General features: G+C 32.2%; 1 protein-coding gene across 1 annotated transcript in view; it reads left to right on the forward strand.

The window, feature by feature from the left end:
• LOC113516007 (monocarboxylate transporter 4-like) overlaps nucleotides 1-9371 on the forward strand; it is a 77548-nt gene extending 68177 nt beyond the window's left edge. The window contains exons 6-12 of the mRNA XM_026900337.3: nucleotides 5142-5309; nucleotides 5783-5942; nucleotides 6623-6764; nucleotides 7201-7332; nucleotides 7405-7579; nucleotides 7709-7861; nucleotides 7936-9371. Of these exons, the coding sequence (XP_026756138.2) occupies nucleotides 5142-5309; nucleotides 5783-5942; nucleotides 6623-6764; nucleotides 7201-7332; nucleotides 7405-7579; nucleotides 7709-7861; nucleotides 7936-8465 (1460 nt within the window). The 3' untranslated portion in view covers nucleotides 8466-9371. The remainder of the gene's footprint in view (nucleotides 1-5141; nucleotides 5310-5782; nucleotides 5943-6622; nucleotides 6765-7200; nucleotides 7333-7404; nucleotides 7580-7708; nucleotides 7862-7935) is intronic.
• The last annotated feature ends 14660 nt before the right edge of the window (nucleotides 9372-24031 follow it).

The raw sequence follows: 24031 nt of genomic DNA on the forward strand, positions 1-24031 counted from the left end.
ATAGGGACTGTCAAAGAAACCATTACCAATCTTCATCAAAAATAATAAATACGCAATTTCGCATCGGTACTTAAGAGGAAGTAGGTGATGCTTCTTACGAGTACATTTCTCAACGTATTTAGAGGAGTTGAAGTACTCCTTTGTTCTGTAACATAAATACTTAATAAACTTTTTGAATAGCTTCTATTCGAGAGACATAAATATTATATAAACTTTAAACAGTATTTTATTTCATTTAGATGATTAGGTAGAGTTATCGTTGGCGTAACAATAGTCCTCCTTTTTATACAAACCCCTAAAAACGATAATAGTTTCGATGTGTCAAGTCGTCACTGAATGTACGAGTGAAACAGAAAACCATTTCAGAAGTACAGTAGATAGAGGTCGACAGGAAACTGCTCGACTCGGAAAGCAATCTATCAACGGCAACCCTCCAGTAATATTAAAATAAACAAACAAAGAAAGAAGTTTTTCAACAATATGAACCAAATGAAAGCTTCACAATATTATGTAAACGAATTCACTTTAACCGCTTTATATTTCTAAGATTTCGTTCAAAATCCTGCCCAATAAAATATATTTCTCCTTAATTTGTCTGTTGCTTCCTTGGAAATCATTCATAATATTTTTTTTTATATAACAATGTTTTTATATCACAGCCCAATTTGGGTTAACAAGCCACAGTGTTTTGACAAGTAAAATTTAAGATTGGATATTAAGCAAATGAACTTTCCCAGTCACCGGTATTTGCGCCCCCGACTGATTTATTGAATTAATTTTCCGAGATTCACGACATAGGCCGAATATTAAGAGGTAGAAGTAATTTTGGTTATGAACGCAGTCTTTGTTGTCAGTGGTTTCATTGGGCGGAGCGGTCGAACATAACTCTGTCACAATTGTATAGGTACCACCTTAGAAATTATTTGGCGAGACGTTAACGAGTTAAGCTTCGTTTTCCATGCTACGGTGAAGGCGTGAATTGCATAGCTTAATGAAATGAATTTAATATTACTCCTTAACAATTTTAATTAAATGTTTATATGAAGGAAATATTTACCTACATTTACCTCAGTTCCAATGAAAATTGGATTTGAGTTAAGGTAATTAACTGTTAACTCGTTCAACAATTTTTTTTTCTTATGTTATTTGCCTGCAGTGACCTGCAAGCTAAAAGTCCAGTTGATGAAAAATTGTTACTGTTACCTATAACTGTAAATAATACAATATTCACTGGGATAAACAGATATTTCTTAGAAAAATGCAAAATTAAAAAAAAATCTCGTAATTATGTTTTTTTTGTTAGTAAGTTGTGTATGTTAACATGTAAGTTATTTTTTATTAATATATATATTAAGATGTTTACATTTATGCAATTTTTAAAAAGTACTTAATTTTTGTCTTATTCAGTACTTTAAATACATCTACATACCTAATCTCCTTTATATATATACATGCATTGTGGAATATCGTAAAGGGTATAATAAATGGAAACCACTGTTAAATTCTACAATATCGAAATTCTAGCCAAATTATTGTTATTAGTAGAACTAATAAAAGAAGTTACTCAATCAAAACTTTTGAGACGAGAAAACGAGACTCCATCGGTCACTGAACTTGACCAAATACATAATAAAGCTCTTAATCTCTTGAAACTTATCTAACACGTTGTGGACACTATATATAATAATATAGTAAGAATTGTGGAATATAGTAAAGTGTACTAAAGAATATATTGTTCTACTGTAGCGTGCACTGTTGCATAAAGTACGTAAATTTATTCATAGTTGTTAAAATGCATAGCGAACTTTAAACGCAATTTGCTCAAAACATTTGTTGGTAGATATATGTACTAGATACCTAGTTTAACTATAGGTATATATGTATATACCTGAATAGTATTAGTACCTCTAATACTATTCAGGTATGTAAAACTTATGTTATCTATGAATCCATAATCCTGAATCATGAATCTATTATATTATATACCTATTGTATATTATTATATCTTGAGAAACTACCTACAGATAATCACTTTCTTGGTAGATTTGAGAAATAGACAAGTATTAAGTAATAATGATTATATTATTACAAAGATAAAAAATGAGTGGGGATTTAAAAATATTTCGTTACGTTTTACGGACTATTACGATACGACGATTAAAGATTGCATCCCACAAAAAACCGACTTAAATTATGGCAAAACCAATTATTTAGATCCTAAAACTGAACTACTGAACCGATTTAAATATTTTCTATATAACTAGTCTGTAAATATATACTTTCAGATAAAAAAAAATCTGAATCAATTTAGAACTGATAGTTATGAGGTGAGAAACATAAAAAATATGACCAATTTGGGAGCCTCTTTTTTTGAAGTCGGTTGAAAAGCCTTAATAATCCTTTACCTTATTTCAAACCAAGATAATCCAATTATGTACCAGAACATTCAGACTTGACCTAATTTGGAAAAGTTTATCCCCTAAATAGGGCCGAATGAGCATCCAATTTGTATCTCGTATCGTCAACATTCTCGTAATATAGAAAAAAAAAGTTATCATTCTTTATTTGTATATTATCAAAAAAATTATCATATATAAAATAAAAAGTAAAAAGTGTGTATCACCCGTACAGAAGTACCTAGTAGTAAAAGTATTTTGCAGTAGTATATTTAATTTATGTATGTGTATAAATATTGTATGAACAATGATTCTTAACGCCAGCAGTTATAATCACGGGTTTTTCTAATATTATATTAACAAAAACCGTGCAAATTTATAAGGCCTTTTATCCTATTGAAATAATGAAATCCAAAAACATGAATTAGCAATTCTTGGCGCCTTCACTTTTATAACTTCTCCGGAGATTACTTATACAGATCTTGGTGATCTGCATTTTGCTGCCTCATTCCCAAATATGAATAATCGCTTTTTTATATCTGTTTACTATTTCTTTTATTACGTATATAAATATACGGTATATACATAACTTTACTTGCTAGTTTAAAATAAAGTATTAATAGAAGATATTAATTAACCGGGATCGTCCAATCTCCCAAAAGTTATGTTTTTTTATGATACTTGGAATGGTAAACAAGCATACAGCTCACCTGAAGTGGTAACTGCTGCCTATATACATAGAGTCAAAGAGAAAATACTAAACAATCGTCTTCCTTCATAGCTTATTCAATGTTTTGTCCTATAAACTCTACTACAGGAGATCTAGGCATCTGTCTATAGCAATCAAACGATTTGATTTATGTATATATATTTTTTAAGAATGTGCTTATTTTTATAACACAATTTGAATAGAAGTAGAAGAAACAAAAGTATTCTTAGTTGTTAATTCGACTGTATTATTTGTATTATTATCCGATATCATCACCATTTTAATAATACTTTTGCAGTAACTATGCCTTACCACAGTGTTAGTCCTATTTTTTGTCAAACTGTTTGTAAAAACAAAATCTTATATTATTCAATTTGTGCATAACATAATAAACAAATAGAATAATTTAAGAAGATAACCATCGAAAATTTATTATACTTATAAACAACAACTTCCCAAAAACAATAATTTCGCTTTCACATTTACCCCCTACAAATGAGTTGATACCTCCAAATATGCCATACATATATTATCCACTGATACCCCTCAACCTTCATGACTATGATATTGTATATGAATAAATACAATTTGGAAAAAATGTACTCTATTTGATTCTTGAAATTCTTACTCTCTTATTCATAAAAATTAGAACTTTCTGCAACGCTATTTTAATTATACACCATTTAACCCTTTCTTTCAAATTGGGAACGTAACATAAAAGAAAGGGATAAAACAGTTCAATAGTTAGAATAGGTTTATTATAATAAACCTATTCTATTTGACGTTTTTATTCATAAGCGTTTGAATGTAAAAATTCCGAATGACAAAACTCTCGCCGATCTACGAAATTAGTCTGATTTTATTGACATTCTATTATTTGTTCCAAACTAAGAAACAGAAAATTTAAAAATTTATTCTTTATCTTATCAGGATAAATTTAGAAAATATGTATTCTGATAAGAAAAAAGAACGTAATAAGAGGCAAATTAATTCTTACCGGGCCATCGATTAATTTTGTAAAAACACATATTGTGATGATTATATTTAATGATGATGTTTTATTGATTAAAATTAAAATATGGATCGCCAGCGAATAAGTAATCTATTATCTTTTTGAATAATAACCAAGAATGTACGGAACGATAGTGAAAACAAAATTGGTTTTTCGTTTTAAAAAAAGTCCTTCATAAGAAAGACAAAGAAGATGCAATCCAAACAATAAAAACGAGTGCGACGGTATTTATAATGCACAAGAAGCTCTCACCGTAGGTAATTGCGTTAAGTGAAACCCTGAAACGGCTGGCTCTATTTCCCAAATTACAGTCTCACATTCAGGCTAATGTGTTTTGAGAAATATCTCTCGTTCACTATATTCGCCCAATTAACGTGCTAGCTAGTTCCAAAGAAAAAACGTCCACTGACATCAGGCGTATATTACGTGAGCAACATAATTAATATATTGTTTGCACTGTATCCAGTAATCATGATGTTACCGTAAGCAACAAAATTATATTGGCCTATATTTTAGGAAAGAAAAAAATATAATATTAAGTACAAAATAGAAATAAACGATATATCTAACCAGAAACAGGACATGTTATTTTTTTTTTTATTTAGCTCAATTTTAATAGTTTTATTTCTCGACTCATCTAAATTTTTTACCTTATGTTCCACCCTATTCATATCATATTTAATGATTACAATAAACTTCCTTTTTTATATTTTAGTAGGTACCATTGAAATATTATGTGATTTTTTTAATTTTCATAATAATTTATTTCGTCATTTATTGACTACTTAATACATATGTAGTATATGTATATATATAGTTAGTAGTAAATCTTTAGCTTACTCTTTAGCTGACTCACATAGCTTCGCTCGTGGTCGAATCGTAATTATGAATAATCCTTAAAAATGAGCTATGAAAAAAGAATTTTTCAAATTCGGCTGGTAATTCCAGAGATTAAAACGTTCAAACAAACAAACTTTTCCCCTTTATTATATTCAATATACATTAAATTCCTTTCTCTGTGAAGTTTGGGCTGGAGCGATATGCGTCGGTGTATCGCGGGCAGCAGGCGCGCTGGTGGCTGGTCGCAAGAAGTCCCCACGTTTGGCTGCGCTCTTAGGAGGACTGCTGTTACCCCTCGCTTGTCTCTTCACATCGTTCGCTACGCAGCTCCATCAAACAATGCTTAGTTATGGTATAACAAATTGAGACTATCAATTATTTTACACATTTTCTTAATTTTTTTTTTATGATATGCAATACTACTCATTACTATTATATATATACTATTTTTAAATCACATACACAAGTTTTATCTTCGGGTATTTACTTCTTAAAAATTAGTCATAAGTAATCAAACAGATTTTTCAATATAAATTATGCAAGTATGTAGAATTGACAAGCTCAAGTGAAAATTATCTAGCCACATAACTACTGACAGCCGATAAGGAAGAAAAAAGAAAGAAAGATTTCGAGTGGCGACACTGTGCGAATAACCACAGTGCAGGAGAACTTCTAGCTAGATATAGTGAAGACCTCATATTGCAAAAAATATGGTGGTAGCTCAAAACAGTTCTCTATAGCAAACTGTTGAGATCCATGTTCGGCAATGGACAATAAATTATTGTACTGATAATGATAATGATCTTGAAATCTATATTATGACAGGTGTGGTGCTAGGAATAGGCTGCGGGCTGGTGCGTGAAGCTGCGGGCCTCGTGCTTGGCGCGTACTTTCGGCGAAGGCGACAATTTGTAGAACTAGTCGCACATGCTGGCGGGGGCGTTGGCATTGCTCTCTTCAGCGTTGCCTACAAAGAGGCCGTAGGGTAAGTTGTTGTTGTTGAAATAGGTAATTATTTCAGCGTACCTGCGTTTCATCTAGCATAGGTTGGTGTTAGGTATAGATAACTTACTTAGCTTCTTATAAAAATGACAAACTTATTTTAGCTATTAAAATGTTTCTTGCATTAATTTCTCAATTTGAAAAACAACGAGAAAACACTCTAAAAGTTAAAATAGGTATGTAGGACGTCTTAGTTGTTTATGAAGAAGGGGGTTAGTTTATAATTTATTAAGTAGTTGGATTAATAGTGAGTTAAATTAGTTAATTATACTATAATTTCTTAATTTGAAAGACAGCGAGAAAACAATCTAATAGTTAAAATAGGTACATAGGACGATTTAGTTCCTAATGAATAAGGGGATTAGTTTATACTTTATTAAGTAGTTAGTTTAATACTGAGATAAATTAATTGTTTATACCATAATGCGTATGAGTGTTTCATTCTAGATCACTAACTTAAATTCAATTTAAAAACTGCTATTAAATACGAGTATAATAAAAGTAAAGTGTAAACTTGTAAATAATTTTAAGCGGAACTAAAAATATACACTTGACATTAGTTCAATAAAGATATTTTGTTAATCTTTAAAAATATTTTCCTGACTTTTACCACAGGCACTCCAAATTTCACAGGGTTTGTTTACTTTACACTTCTTGTTTTAGAAAACTTGGATGGCGACTAGGTTTGCAAGCAGTAACAGGAGTACTTGTATTAGCCTTCTTTTTGAGCGCTGTTTACCGAAGTGCCTCTCTCTATCATCCCCAAAGACGTGCTATCCTGCATCTTAAAAATCAACGGCGAAAGGTCAGTATTATGATACTCAATTTATATTTATAATAAGTTTACTATTGTAATCTTTTGGAGGAAACAATAAAGAGTATCTATCTATCTATATTTTCTAAATAAAATACATGGCCTTAAAATTAAGGAAATAATCAAGAAAGAAAACCATCAAGTTAAATTTATTTGCTGGATTCGCTTTTCTTTATAAACATTCTAAGTATTTTAAGATTCCATCATAAACATAAAGCTTATTAAGAATTTATTCCTTAAATTTCAACGACGAAAGTGTGCTCTTGAATAGCGTTCGTGATTAATTGAGTTCACTTATTAACTCACATATATTACATATATAAAAAGTATATTTTCTACAACGTAATATTACTTTAATGTAAAAGGAAAAGTCTTCAGAATATAAAAATATCCACTTGTTATCATTTATCATTTGTTTTTATGACAGGTAAAAGAAAAGAAAGGCCTAAAAAGACCTCCTCTTATCGACCTAAGCCCTCTCCGTTCTCGCCCTGCTAAAGTTTTGTTGTTGGCCGCTGGATTAGCAGCTTTCGGGCTTTATACTCCAGTATTCTTTTTGGTAAGCCAACTTTACTAAGTATTTATTATATTTTGTCTGCTGTTCTCAAAGTTAACAGTTAACCTTTTTTAGGCTTTACAAGGATTTCAAGAAGGTTTAGAGGAGAGTGCATTGGTATTGCTCCAGACATTTCTGGGGTTTGCCGCAGTCCTCGGTTGCGCTGGCTTTGGGCTCGTGCTGGTGCGACCGTCGGCTCAGTGCCTTGTCTCTAAACAATATTTGTGCCAAACCGCTATGCTGGGAATAGGTAAGAAAAATATAGCAATTATTTATATCAGTATTATATTTTAATATAATATTATTTTAGAAATTTAATAGTTTATGCAGTCATCTGTTCACTTTATTTTTAAATATTTAATATCATAAATGTTTCTAGGTATCTCCATGCTTGCCTTAATCAGTGTTGAAGGTTATCACGGATATGTTCTATTTGCATGGATGTATGGATTATGTTTAGGAGGCTTTTTATATTCAATAAAAATGCTCACTATGGAACGCGTTCGAGGAAGGCATTTTAGTAAAGTCTGGGGTATGTATCGAGTATTCATGTCAGATTTACTTTGTCATTTCACGTGCAAATTAAAAATTTTATTATCTTTGTAGGTTTTGTTCAAGGAGCTGAGGCGATCCCTGTGATTGTTGGTGTACCCGTGACCGGATACATCAACCAGCAAGCTCCAAGGGCTGGCTTCTATTTCTCGACTGCAACAACATTAGCTGGTGCCTTATTATTGTTCTTCGTTGGGTTCTCGAAAAGAGAGCCTGACCCACCGCCTCCTGCGCCAGCACCTGCTATATCTGAGGCGTGCCCATGTGTGACACCTCCTCGCTGTGAGCCGGCATGGTGTGCGTGTAGCGCTGGTGGCGCTACAGCCTACTGTGCCTGGCCAAGTTCTTCTTGTGGTTCTCGTTTACCAAAATCACTATCGTACGCAGCACCACTCGACCGTGTCTGCTGTTCTGCTGCTCATTGCCCAGACTGCTATCGGCGTACAGTACCCTTGCGACCTTCACGCAGTGTTCCTGAAGGATTAGCAAGGCGTGGTAGCACCTGGAGCCGTGGTGGCTCCTGCAGAATACCTTGTCGTCGTCGTGAACATCATCTTATTGAACAAATCACGACATCTGTGTGATATTTGTCAATGAAAGCCTCAAATTCTATTAATAAACCATATACATGGTTATATAAGTTTGTGAACCGAACTATAATATTCGTGTGAATGCGATAAGGCTATACGTGTGAACTACATTTGTGTAAATAATTATTCCTTATGTAGAGGATATTCCTAATTGAGATCGAAGTGATAGATTAGTTCTAAAAGCAATAAAAAGAGATCGATATGTCAGTGCTCCTGCGTTACATCTTCACCACTAAAACTGTGCCGTGAATTTTACCAGATCTCTATTATTTGTTTCTGTGTATTTTACTCTGTGTAAATACACAACTAGAAGATCTTGAACAATGTTCATCTATCACATAGTTATTGTATTTACAGTGGTATGTATTTTTTACATTTCAAAAGTAGAAATTGGTTGATTGTAAAATAAATTTAGTACACATTTCTTAAGTCTTGAAGTACTTGTGGGACCTTTATCATAGTAGTTGGTACTAATATATTAAAGATAATAGAAACCAAAACATTCTTAAATCTTTATGTCCTATTTATCTTCTTGGAAAAATATTATATTGTAAAATTATCATCAAAAGTACCCTTATCTTTCCTTTATACTCAATGGCTAGTATCATTAAAATCATTAGATGAAGATATATCTATATCATTACTCTGTGTTATAAGAAATAATCAAGTCAATTTTAGTAACTTATTCGTTAAATTGTAATAAATGCATCTTAGATATGTTTTTGGATTGTTTAGTTTATTATTGTTAACAGAAGGTTTTATTGTTCGTTAGATGTATGTAATTATATTTTTGATGTTACGCGATTTGTTGTTTTTTACCAAAGTGTGATTTACAATCTCGGTGATGAAATCAAACGATATTAAAGAATTTAGGAAAGAAACTGTTTCTTTTTTGTTTCCCTTATAAAGCACTCTTTTTTTAAATACGTGTAGATGGCTGGACTGCTGTCATCATTCACATTAATAACAACACAAAACTTAGCCAACTAAGAAACCCTAATTTAAGATGAATGTCGAATGGATTTGGCATATATATAAAATCAAAGGTAAAATAGAAATAAAGGTTAAGTTAATATATTGTTATAAAATATGTAGTATAATAACCGGTTCCCACGACTTTGCCCATGTGTATTAGTATATAAAGTATCCTATGCGTTTACTTAGGATATAACCTCCTCGTATAGCAAATTTCATTCAAAAATATATAAAACATGCACATCTTTACAAACTTTCACATCTCACTAATATAATAAAATTGTAATTAGACGATGTCTCTACTTAAAAGATATTTAAGAAAAATTTATATCAAGTGTATCTTAATAAGTGGAATACAAGCCAAAATAATCAATTTTGGAATTTTTGTCTATCTGTATATTTGTTACGGAACCACACAAAAATTACTACACCTTTAATGCAATTTTTACAGTTGTATATCTGAAGATCTGACTTAAAATCAAGTGTATGTTTTATTTCGGAACGTCATCTAAAAGTTGCGGGTAGAAGTTAGTTTATAATGTTAATAGGATCTAATTCAAAATTTTAACTCTGCTGTCTTTACATATTAAATTCAGTTGGTAAATAAATTTATATAGATACCTACCCACCCAGATACCAAAGATTCACCACCGTTCACTACTGATATCGATTCTTCGCCTTTTTTTCTACCACTGAATTTCGGCAATACTATCAAAGAAATCCGATTTAGGCAGTGATTGTATCTACATTCGGAATAAAGATGAAGCCCGAAATAAGCTCCCGGTTTTATTAAGGAACGGACACGTAAAAGGTCGGTATAAGTTTCATTTAATGTTTGTTCCGTTGTACGATACTTTCCGTGTTAATGATTCTAATTTCAGTAATGTGATACACGGATAACCTCTAATTAAGGAATAACCTGTATTTAATCTTGGTAAGTTTTTTATACCACTGAGGGGGCAAACAAATATACGGCCCACCTGATGAATACCTGCAATACCAGGGGTATTACGCACAAGTTGCCAACCCTGAAGAAACCTCTTTATCCCCATGCTGTAGTATCTTGGGAAAACCATGACAAAACCTCCTAATACTACTAATGTTATAAATGTGAACGTTAATTATGATGCTTGGACATTTGTTACCCAATTACCCCTTCGATCTCGATTCGAATTTAATTTGAAATACTAATAAATCACCTATCAACTAACCTATTTTTGTTTAAAATGGACAAAACCACAGACTAGTATAAACATACATATTTTATAAATATATATTTCTTATTAAATTATTCCTCAACTCCCAATTCTATATACGCGAATGGAATTCAATACGGTTGTACATATTAATGAATGTTAATAAAACGTGATCGGGCTAGCAACGAGGATGTTATATTTAAGAACGTTCATAACACTGGTACCATCTGCGTTAAGAGTTAAATTTGAAAAGTATTCGTTAATCTCAGAAACGATTGTGTAAAATATCAATGTGTAAAATCCTGACAGATATATGAGTATACAAAAATGATATATAAATAAATACACCTACTCTTTATCTTGTACATACACATTTTGATAAATCAATTTCGCTATCTATCTACAAGATTATGCTAGATCATTCATTACTTAATCGAATGAATAGGTATTGGCGTACACTTCGTTATCAACCTCGAGATAAAAGCTCGAAAACTATTGAATGTATCTTAAGTTTCGTACACATCAACAAACTAAGATCTACTTTAACATCTTTGTCACGTATGCACGTACGTTTCGCCATCCTTACTTTCACTAAGTGCTAAAATGGGCAACATGTTGAATGAAACTAGATCTGATTTCAAAATAGCATTTGACACATCAATACCTATTTATTATTCAAGATTTTCGTATACGACATGACAAAAAAGAGAGATTGAAAAAGAAACGCTCTGTATATTTAAATTACTGAGCATCCCATATCCATACCAAGACAAACGATTACCTCTACTTTTCTAACAAATACTAGCGTAATTTTTAGACTTCCTCTAATATACTTATTCTTATCCACACTTCGTACACATATCTCGATATTAGAACGTATTCATAGAACTATTATTTAAATTTGTAATTTTCTTTTTCTACACGTATCTTTATTTACAAATATTTCGACCAGCCTCAAAAAAGAAAAGATTCTTTTTACCCTATTTTTTGTGTACAAGTAAATTTTATATGTGTAGAGGTTCCACGCTTAATTGACCCAAATAAAGTGAACTTTTTACCGAACATATATTTATAAACTACAGACTTATTATAATAAACAAATCTTAATTACAATATGGATTATTGAAGATATCAACTTTCTTGTACCATAGATTTTTTTTCTTAAATTTTCAATGTCCTTTAAAAGAATAATTAATTTTTTGTTGTATTACTCATACAAAGATTGGATCAACTGTCCATAATTATAATTCATTGTAAGTACCTACATACGATTTTAAATAGTAATATAATGAAATAGTATTTAAACATATTCATTTAGTATTCAGAGCAGAATGTCGTCCATCATAACCGTTTGTAATTAAGACGAACGCAAGCAGCGTGTGCCGAATATATTTGCGAAAGATTATGGAAATCTACCTTCACTCCGACCTACCTCGCACCTCATCCTCATCATATCTATGCATCATACCACCTATGTAAATTTAATCCGTATTATATGTCTGTATAAATATTTAAACTGATTTTAAATAAACTTCATTATATATCTTTTTCGCCGTGTGGTTCCGACATAGAATAGGTCACCCCTTCCTTTCTCGTGGGTGTCGTAAGAGTCGACTAAGAGAGGGCGAGGGATGAGCAGCAGCGTCCATCTTAAAACATCTCTAAAAGCCTAACTACGATTGCTAACTGCGGTTGACAAAACGAACGAACGAAGAACACAGCATAATACATCAGTGTAAATTAAATGCGATTTTCACAGTTGAGTTCGTAAAATTCAAACTTAAAATCTCATATATATTTTCTCTTCCTACTTGTTTTTGTTTTTCTACTTCTGAAATCCGCGCATATTAAGAATCTTGCTCAACATAAAATAAGTATCTATTGATTTATTAATATTTACCCCATCGTGTAAACTCGTTGCCTAATTAGGCACTTAGGAATCATATATTATTCCATACAATCTATAATTAAGCATTAATATATTAAAGGTACTGTGAAATTTCCTTCATGTTTGGTGTCGGCTTTAATAGTAATAGTTTGTTTTATGAGCCTTGTAACAAACTTCTATTCACGAGAAACACTTGTCGAACTCAATGTATCGCGAGTATAAATTATGAAAGTTTCAAATAGCAATGTTTTATAAGATATTAGTATAAACTACTACTAGCAGTGCAGAACTTAGGGGAGGCGGCGTCCGGAGGCACCAAGTTTCAAAGAGGCGAATCGAGATGTAAGAGACGCACCATAGAATCTTTTCTTCAATATATTAATTACAAGGATTTACACGCAACTTCGTCCGCATAATCATAATATTATTGTCGTCATCCTTTACCCACATAGTACTTTTTTTATGCAACTTAGAATAACAAACTAGCTAACAGCTCACCTGATGAAAAGTGGTAACCGTCGATTAGAGAGATAAACAATACCAAGGACATAACAGAGTATACTGTACCGTCCATGAGATGATTCCTAGGGACTAAAGTGATATGCCTTTATACCTTGCAATTTCATTGCCATATTTCAACCTTCAAACTAAAACACAGCCATACAAGCACACTGCTTCACGGCTGAATCACGGATGGGGACAGAAGTATTCAAGTAGACGACTTTTGTACAGTCTTCCTCTAATAAACTAAATTTCATGTCAATTTCCTTTTATTTGAATTTTTATTCAAGTTGAGCCGTTAAGAAGTAACAAATGAACTCACTTTCACATTTATAATGATAGAAAAGTTATTCTAAAATCGTATAATAAACAACATATTCACATTTACGATCACACCTAGACGGATATATCGCTAAGTAGGTTATTTGACAGCAAATACTGAATATTTCATTGCGGTTGTGTTCCCAATAGATGTTGTGTGGCAAACTATAACGAACTTAGTGATTATTACGGTCTAATATATAGTATGTAGGTACACTACACGCAATAATATAATTTTTTATGTAACTTAGAATGGCAAACACGCTGACAGCCCACCTCATGGAAAGTGGTAACAGTCGCCTATAAACATGAGCAATACCATGGATATAACAGAGCATACTGTTTCGCCCATGTTACCCTCCATAAGTTGCCATTCCTGAAGACTCAGGTATTATTCCTCTGTACCCTGTAAATTCACTGCCTTATCCCACCCTTCAAACCGAAACACAGTCATGCAAACATAACTGCTTCAACTAATGAGCAACTCTTAAACAAATGAGCATACCCACGATTCCATTTAAATATTCATAATAAATAGTCAGTGTAAACAAAATATTAATATCTTAATATATAAAAATCCCGGATCACGATTTCCAATCACGCTAATCTCCAAAGTCATCTTATCCAATTTTAATTATTTTTATGTGTATTATTTGCTCCATTTTGAAAGATATAATAGTTTTTATCCTTAACAATAATTGCCGGGTCAGTTAGTTTTAATATAAACAAAAAAATAAAGAACTGAAGTTTAGTGAATAAAATGACAATAATAACATAGGGAATTAACTGTCGAGATCTGCGCGGAAGAACCCTCGTCTGTGCCGTATATTTTTTTATTCGCCATAATAGAACATTGAATTGCATGCTGGAATGCACGAAATATAATGCTGATGACATGCTGACACAAATATAAATTTAGTTCCTTTGGACAAAATATCCCTCGAAAGTTTTCTGACGTAGGGAAGAGAGAAGGAATTGGAGCCTAATAAGGAAAATTGTAAATAAAAGTCGCATTTATTACAATTACTACAACTATTAATCAGGAACAGAAACTTTGTTTATTTGAATATTAGATAATCATTGTGTATATCAAGTACATTTACACATTTCGGTAAAATAAGAGATTTTTGAAAGAAAGTAATTCGCTCTCATTACCCCATACTTCAAGAAATGAGGTCCTGTTTTAATAAATAGGACTTCATTTCCTATTTTATTAATAAATCTCAAATGGTTAAGTAAGTTTTAATTATTCATATAAGTTTTCTATTTTTTTCATTCCCTATTTAAGAACTGCGCTCTTGGTGGTGGAACTCTCGCCATGCACTACTATTTACAGCGAGTCTCTTTACCTCTTGGTACGACACAACACCAACTTTTTCTTTATATGTCTGATGTAATTATGTCTTGCTCTCCCCCTTCCCCTCTTTCATGCTATCTTACCTTCTATTATAATGTTCTAACTTCTGACCTCAATAGTTTTATATTATAGCTGGCCGGCAGCACACCAGCAATGCTGCTAGTGTTGTGGGTGATTATGGGCGGCGGTAGTCACTTACCATCAGGTGAACCGCATGCTCGATTACACTGTGTTGTAAAAAAAAATTTAAGAAAATTATTTTTTTAAAACAAATAAATAGATATTCTAAGGATAACGGTAAGGATAAAAGCGCAAATGTAAGAAGCAATACAAGAATATAATAAAAGCAACGCATGGGAGGTATCATGGGCGAAACAGTATACTCTGTTATTTCTATGGTACCGCTCATGTCTATAGGCGACGGTTACCACTTTCCATCAGGTGGGTCAGCTTGTTTGCCATTCTAAGTTGTATAAAAAAAATTCTTCATGCGGCCATTGTCCGCAATTTTTGCAACGGTACCACATTTTTCCAATTTTACCCATATTTTTTTTTTTTTTTTACAACACAGGGGGCAAACGAGCATGCGGCTCACCTGATGGTAAGTGACTACCGCCGCCCATGATCACCCACAACACCAGCGGCATTGCAGGTGTGCTGCCGGCCTTTTAAAAAGGAATATACTCTTTTCTTGAAGGTTATGTTGTCGTATCGGTTCGGAAATACTGCTGCTGGAAGTTGATTCCAAAGAATGGTTGTGCGTGGAAGAAAGTGCCTTGAAAAACGCACGGTGGAAGACCGCCACTCGTCCAGATGATTGGGATGAAACTTTAGTTTGTGGCGGGTTGTACGGTGGTGAAAATCAGCAGCAGGTATCAATCCGAACAATTCCTCAGAATCTAATCAAATTTCACAAATGCATGCAGGCGTCCATTACTCCCAAACCACCACATTGAAAATTAAGAATACAAATATTTAAATTCACTTCAGATCACTAATGAATTCTTTTAAATGCCAGTAACATTTAAAAGAAAACAGACTTGGGTATGTAACTGGTATAAACATAAAACTATAAAGTTATCTCTTCATGCTTACCCAGAGGCTGACGTTTCTTAATTTTTTATGAGCATGAAGCAAAAAATCGACAACTCTCTTGTGGCTGAATGCGAGGCACTTATTACTTGGGTCTGTTAGGCGCGTTTTTTCACTAGTTGATGTATACGTACGATTATATTGCTCAATTACATCGCAAATTCTCTTATTTTCTCAGTTCATATTTAGTTTTGTAACGATTACAACTGCCGCTCTTTATAGCAGAGCAAAAACTATTTATTGCAAACCAATGTCATACATGAAACATTTTTAACATCCATGTTAAAAATATTGAGTACCCTACCCTATCTACATTTTATAAATACTGTGTCATGTTATTGGTAAATCATCATCATCATTTCAGCAGTCAACTGTCCACTGCTGGACATAAGCCTTCCCCTTAAGAGGAGTTTTGCCAGTAGTTACCACGCTTGGCAGGCGGAATGGCAACCATAGATAAGCTTTTAGAGATATTTTAAGAGAAACGTTGTTGACGACGACAGACGACGCTGCCCATCACTCTACCATTAAATTCCTTAGGTCACCTCTTACGACACCAACAGGAAAGGAAGGGGTGGCCTATTCTATGCCGGATATTGGTAAATACTACGAGTATGTTTAAAATAATGCGTGGAAAATAAAAATTAATCCAATATTTTTTTTGAGCGTACCAATAAATTCTCGTCGACTTTATTTGGTATGTTCACAATTGAAGTCGTTTATTTTGTAAGTGACAATATAATATGAAATCGAAATAATTAATATTTTCTTAAGGAAGTACTCGATTTATTAAAGAAATTAATATTTTTTCAAAAGAAATATAAAATCCCAATCCAATTCCAATGGAACATTGTTTATTGAACATTGAACGACAGAAAAAAGTTTGAGCCTCACACACTACGACGCGTTCTCTTGTTTAGTTAATATAGAATGCTAAATTTGTTTTATTATTTTTGATTTATGAAATTTCTATCCTAACAGTATTCATAATAGATTTTGAATTTTACATTTAGCAAACGACTTCGGTTTCATTCTATATACTCGTATAATAAAAGAGATTAGACGGTCGATGAATATCGCGACATTCGGGATCGACATATTTGGTAATAATTGATGTGTAAACGCGTCAGCAACGGTGTTGACAAAGAGTCTGGATTTTCTATAATCCATCGATATTCGTGAATATTTTGTTGATTTTCTGAGCGTTTGTCTGACACCATTAATAGACATTACAAATGTATAAATTTTACATATCAATTTCTGATATATATCGTTATAAATTTTACGAAGGCTTCCAAATAGCCTTAGACTTCAACTAAATTTTGATTCGATGTCTATTGTCAATAATACTTCTAGTTAAAATCTTAGGTACTTCGTAAAATTTATAACGATATATATTTTTTACACAAAACAACTAAATTGATTTTAAATCATTCACTACGTGTAATTTAGTAGGGATACGCTAAGTATTCATATACATGAAGATACTGCGTCATCTTCCACCGTCTTCGTCTGTGGTTGCAATCTTGTCAATACGAACTCAGACGATTGTCTATCTCTACCAATTGTGCAACGATAAAATGGAATAATATTACCATATAAATGTTATTGATTATTATGGTACTATATTATGGTATTATTATTCCAGCCTCATCAAAAATATGGCTGAATGTAAGAAAACTCAGACATGTTTTTGATACTTATATCAGCTTTGGTGCATTAAAAAATATCGAGAATGAAATCACAATCCGACCATTATAATTATTTATTATATGACCTTTATTAATTTAGTTATGGTTTTCATATACTACCTAACAGGAAAACGGTGGAGAAAATTAATTTTATATAATGACCTCTTACAGCTTCATCGCTAGCAATTTATTCTATCAAGTCGACTTTCACACAGTTCCCGCTGAAAATCATCGTGGTAAATTCTTGTAGAATACGCCATGATGAGCCAACTGACCTGCGTTCGTCCTCATCTATCATCTTACACTGGTACCCGTTACTGTACAAGTACACCGATATCGCAGGCAGCATTATCATTCCATTTTCATCCATTAAAAAACAATAAAACTGTCATACATTCAATAACATAATTTTGCTATATTAATTTCCGTCTCACTTAAACTCTGTCGATAGACTTTGATCTTCTGACTTGTACATAACATGATCAGCTGACGAGGATAATTTTATCATCGCAAGTAATTATAGCCTCAATTTCCACTTCAACTCAAGAGTAACGAATACTTAAGTACCAAATATATTAGGTACTTTAATAAATCAGAATCACGTAATTCAATTTATTTCATGTACCTGTCTAATATTAGACTTATTTAATAACAGAGATTAAAATTATACTGACAAGATTAAAAACATTGACATATAGATATTATTATTATTTTATAGAATCCTTATTAATACATTAAATTTAAATAAGTTTATTATCTGCCTGCCTTATCAACTCAGCCAATAGTCGTAATTATTAGATATAGATTCACGTAGTATTTTGGGTGTAAAAGAACATAGGCTACTTTTTATTGTGGTCGGCAAATATATCCCGATCACATGAACAAGTTCGCGAGAAAAATTTGTGGAGAACAAAATAAAAAAATAAACGGGTTGGTAGCGACTATACCGGCGTAATGTCTTATTATTTTCCGTTGTCATTATTCTTATCCGCTCTGTGAGAAACGTAATTTCGAAGAACAAAAAAATCACCTTGTACAAATGGCACCTAATGATGCAAATTGAGCGTACGCGACGAAAGTAATGGAAGCTATAATTTTCAATTTCCTTCTAACATCTAATTTGAGTCGTGAAAGTACCTCATTTAACGATATTTAGAATCAATATTGTTGAAAGACATATGTGTGACAGGACAACCACATTTTGTTATGTAAAGTAAATAATTAAAGTACATCATTATTTATATAACCTATAAACGCTATTGCATACCTATTGCGTAATTAGATTATCATTACAATCAGATGAACATTATTCTTCTTCTTTTCATTTAATTCTTCAAAGCTAAGAAGGGTCATGACTGCCAGAAATGCCCAATGAATACTCTCAGCAATGTTTTGAGCCATATGAATCGCTGACTTCACCAATCACTATGAAATTTGGTGCACACGTACTATATGAAATTGACAAGGGCATAGGCTACTTGTTATCCTGAACAGTGAACATATTCTGGTCAACACGGTCGAAGTCACGAATAAAAGCTAGTGGAGAATATAAGGGTGAGTTTTAGTGTAATGTTTCGGTATATATTCCTGACCATTTCAACAGATCAAAGTTTACTTAATAATGCAATAAATTGTGTGTGAAAAAGTTTATAAGAATGTTGGAAAATAGTGTTGATCGACTTAAATAGAACTGTACATAAATTTCGCATATTTTTCTTGCGAGTATTTTAAACTAATTTCAACAAAACGCACTAAGAGGTCTAACAACTTCGTTGCTAGCAGTATACCTTATCAGATCGACCTCCATGCGGCTACTCCTGGAAACTATTGCGATTAATTCTTGTTAAATTCGTCAAGATAGGCTAACTGACCTGACTTTCTTACATCATCTCTCTTTGATACTTCGTCAGCATATATCGCAAGAGAGGTTACCATTCCATTTTCACCTATTTAAAAAAAAACATACGTTATACTATATTTATATAAAACATCAACAAATCACACCCAGAAAATAAGGAAAGGAAAAAAATATAGCGTAATAGAAACCTGTAATAAAAAAATTGCTGGAAACGTTATTTTTATCAAATTGACAGCCAACTTTATATAGAAGGTACACCAGGGCTTAGATTTGCTCCAATATCTGTCTAAAATTGAAAGGTATGGTCGTCTCACCTCGCCAATAAATATTCCTTAAATCCGAAAAGTATTACCTGCTACGCCTAATACATTTTTAAGTACATTATTCTAATATATAAATATAATAAATGTAATTCCACGTAGCTAAGCTTTTTAATTGCTTTCATTATTTGAAACAAATGTCTGTCTGTTTGATATGTTTTCTTAGATATACTATATTGAGCCAATGGTATTTGGAGAAAAGTCTAACCCACGAACAAACGTAAAGTATGTAAACTCATCAAGAATAAATAACGTTTTGTATACTGTAATATCAAATTTATAGAAAACATTTTTAATCATAATTCAACAAGCGGCTCAATTTCAATCTTGTTTTAGCATTTTATGATCTGTGGAACATTGTTACTACTCATATCGTGTTAAATTGAAATTAAAAACTACAGATGATATTAAATACTTATCCCCGAAAATATTAAGAAAAATTTGAATCTCCTTAGTAAGGGAGATATACAATTTTTAAATAAAGCATGCCTTGCTTTCAAATTTGCATGAATGATACAAATTTTGAATCGTTTTTAACCTATTAGATACATAATTCATATAGCAACGATAGATTTGACCTGATAAATCTGGACATCCTGTTTCACACCGCTATTATAACACACAATATGTCGCAAATTCAACGTTAATTAAAATAGTAGTGTGATAATAATAACACACATATCTAAGAATAGTCACCCTTGATGCCACAACTAGGTATACAAAGCTGTAAATAATTCAAGGAATTTAAGAGGTGCGAACAGTAACCGAGAACTAGAAAGATACAAAAATAAACAGACCAGTCATCGACAGTGAATATTTTTTGCACAGTCATGAAAGATATATTATTTACTTTGTATTGATCTCGACAGCATAATATTCCTAATGTATATGTATCAAAATTCTCTAAAAATATACTTTTTTACAGCTAAACCATTAAAATACATTAGCTGTAACGTATATACCTATATGAATAAAAAAATAAATATGCCGGCGATTACAATGCCTGATGGGCATTTGTCAGAGGCATTTGTCATCTGTAAGCGTTGTGGTGTATATAATACTGAACATGTCCATATTTCGCCGAGCATATTTATTTCTGATTCATTTTATTGAACGTTATTTTTCATCGCCGAAAAATTAGTTTTTAAATAAAATTATTAAGTGGTAATGTGTGAGGACGGCCTACGATCCACAGCGAACAATAAACGTTCCTTGTTTAGTTTATTTATGTAATATTACGTAAAAGAAAATGTTTATTAGCTATCCAGTAAAAAAAAATAATTGTTCATAATTATATTCTTTTACTGGATAACTAGTGGATAACTGAATAGCGTGTTATAGTTAATACATGTTTTCAGTCTATAATTACTTTCCTATATTAACTACAAACAAATAGTAGTTTTAAAATTGCATATATATCATAATTCAACAACTAAAAAACAACTAATCCATAATACTATGCAATACTATCGGTACTATCCGTTTGGAGAAATTTAAGAGAGAAATTAAATAAATTTAAAGATTGTATAATTTTATGTCAGTTTGAGCATTTGTAATTGTATTATTTTCAGCCGTTAACTATCCACTGCTGAACATAAGCCTTCTCCATAAGAGGAGTTTTGACAGTAGTTGCCAGGCTTGGCAGGCGGGTTAGCAAACACAGTTAGGTTTTTACAGACGCTTAAGGAGGGACGCTGTTGCCCATCCTTCCACTATAAGTTCCCTTAGTCGCCTTTTACAACACCCACAGGAAAAGAAGGGGTGGCCCATTCTATGCCGAGACTTACACGGCGGTAAATAAAAACGGGACCTACACGGCGGGTAAGAACGTGAGATCAAGAAGTCAACCTTGTTATTTTTTGTCGATTGCGTAGTGGTTAAATAGTAAAATGTACTGCAAACCGATAAGTGTGTGTAAAAGTGAAAGAAATCGTATCGATTTGGAGAAAAATATTTGAAATTGGAATCGAAATTAAAAGTTGCATCTGACGACATTTATCTTGACTTTTTTTCTTGATCAACAAATAAAATCTGTTATCCTAAGGTTCACTTAAAAAGATTGTTATCCGATTTATTATTTTTATACAAGAATATTTTTTGTATCTGTGGTTCATGTTATTTTATTTCTTTTGTTGTATAGTATAATGCATATAAAGTACACTCATTCATTTAAATTCGTATTTCGTTCCGCTCCATAGTTTCGGACAAACTTTCATAGTAGATGGTTTCTGTGTGTATCTACTGGCACGTGCAAGAAGTATGTCGTTTCCGCCACTGGATTTCCCGTATAGTCCGTCGGTTTCCGGCGGACACTACGAAGCTTCCCTATTGCTCGTAAAGACGGACTTTTCATCGCTTCTGTAGCTTTAAATGTTTTATTGCTTCCCTGCAAACATTAGCGTAAATTTTATGATAAACGCCCTCATAAAACAAGGACATCAATACTCTGTTACCTACTCGCTTACACAAAAAATTGCAATTCAACAAGATAAACATAATAAAACGCATTTTAATATGCATAGATATCTGATAGCCCTTCAATTTATGCGAACACGTAAACGTTGACGATCGTAAAAAGTTTATTGTTCTCCGTCGAGTTTGTTCTTGATTTTTACGCACCCAATCACAATTATAATAAAGTACCTGTGGTTTATCACTTTATACACGCGATATTGTTCAAATAAATAAGTAACATAGCTTATATTTTTTTATTATTTATTTGATGAAACTTAGAATGGTAAATAAACTGACGGCCCACCTAATGGAAAATGGGAACCGTCGCGTATAGACATGAGCAGTACCATGGACATAAAAGAATATACTGTTTCGCCTCCCTAAGATACCCCCCCCCCCCCATGAGTTGCCATTCCTAAGGACTAAGGTGTTATTCCTCTGTAAGGGTACAGAGAAATAACACCTTACAGGGGTAAATATTTATCATAACTTCATTACGATATTACACAACTGTATATGAATAAGCTATGATTTGCTATAATTTGTACATTTTGTGTTCAATAATAGGTTTACGAATACGGCTCATAGCATGTGATAGAACAGATGAGAAAAAAATTCCATATGTTTTACTTAATAAAGTATTATTCAATAACACATGGAATTCTTTCCTACAAATACTTTTGGTATACATGTTTTATTTGGAATGGAGAAGAACATGGGTTACTTTTTATTCTGCTTAATTAATAAATCAACACAAATAAAGTTGGGCAGCGGTAGTCACCATCAGGTGAGCCGCATGCTTGTTTGTTTTATTTTGTTAAAAAAAATGGTAATGAACAGGTAACTAATATTATAAAGCAGATGATCCAAAATAAATAAGTAAGTTCATAGACGCTAAAGTCGAAGATACTTAGGCGTTCGCTATAGTATATATTATAATAGTATATTTCATATATACTTATTTAAAAAAAACTAACATATTTTTTACTTTTTTTTATTAACAATTCATCAATTTTCTGTCGTCTATCCGTGACTTTGTAATTCTTTAGATTTCAAACATTTTTAAAGTTACTGTTTATAGGTTCTTACATCTTTTATATTGCCTTCATGTCTTACCGGTACCAGTACAATTTAGATACTTTCTCAGGAATGCATGAGTCTTATTATTCCGTTTGTCAACGCGAAAGCTCTCCCGAGTATTCTCAGCGCGCGACAAACTTGCACCCCGAGAGTTTGGTACCTTTGCAAGCGTAATAAAAAAGATCAATGGCCCATTTTTTTATTTTGTAATAAAACTGGTGTATTGTTATTATAAACTAAATGAACTGTGTAATTTTAAAATAAAGAAGCTGATATACCTAAGAGAGGTACCTAAAGGTACCATAAAATAAAAGGTAGGTAAAATTTTGCAAATTTGCAATGAATCTTTAATTTTATTGTAAATTTGAAGGAGAAATTGTTTGTTACTTATTAAATTTGATATATATATATATATATATATATATATATATATATATATATATATATATATATATATATACACATATACATATAGGCATAAGCTACAATTTATCCTGATCAATCAACATATCTGGTATCCTAATCACATGGACAAAGTCATGAATAAAAGCTAGTATTAAATAAGAACAGAATTAAAATAATTCAATTAAATCCACCTACACCTAAAATTGACAAAAAATTTTAACATAACATTAAAGGCTGTAAAAATAAACAATTTCCTAGAAAGCAACGAACATCACCGAATAACATGAACGATTTCGACATCAAAGAGTAGCTAACTAATGGGGGAGAAAAAAATAGGGCGTTCTGCTCGTATATAGACGAGATGAACGAGCTAAGCGAGCAGGTGAGCGGATCCAGCGCTGCGAAAGAGCGAGTCCCAGTGT

Source organism: Galleria mellonella, unplaced genomic scaffold, assembly GCF_026898425.1.
Source record: "Galleria mellonella isolate WM207_F2 unplaced genomic scaffold, CSIRO_AGI_GalMel_v1 utg74, whole genome shotgun sequence".
NCBI classification, from domain to species: domain Eukaryota; kingdom Metazoa; phylum Arthropoda; class Insecta; order Lepidoptera; family Pyralidae; genus Galleria; species Galleria mellonella.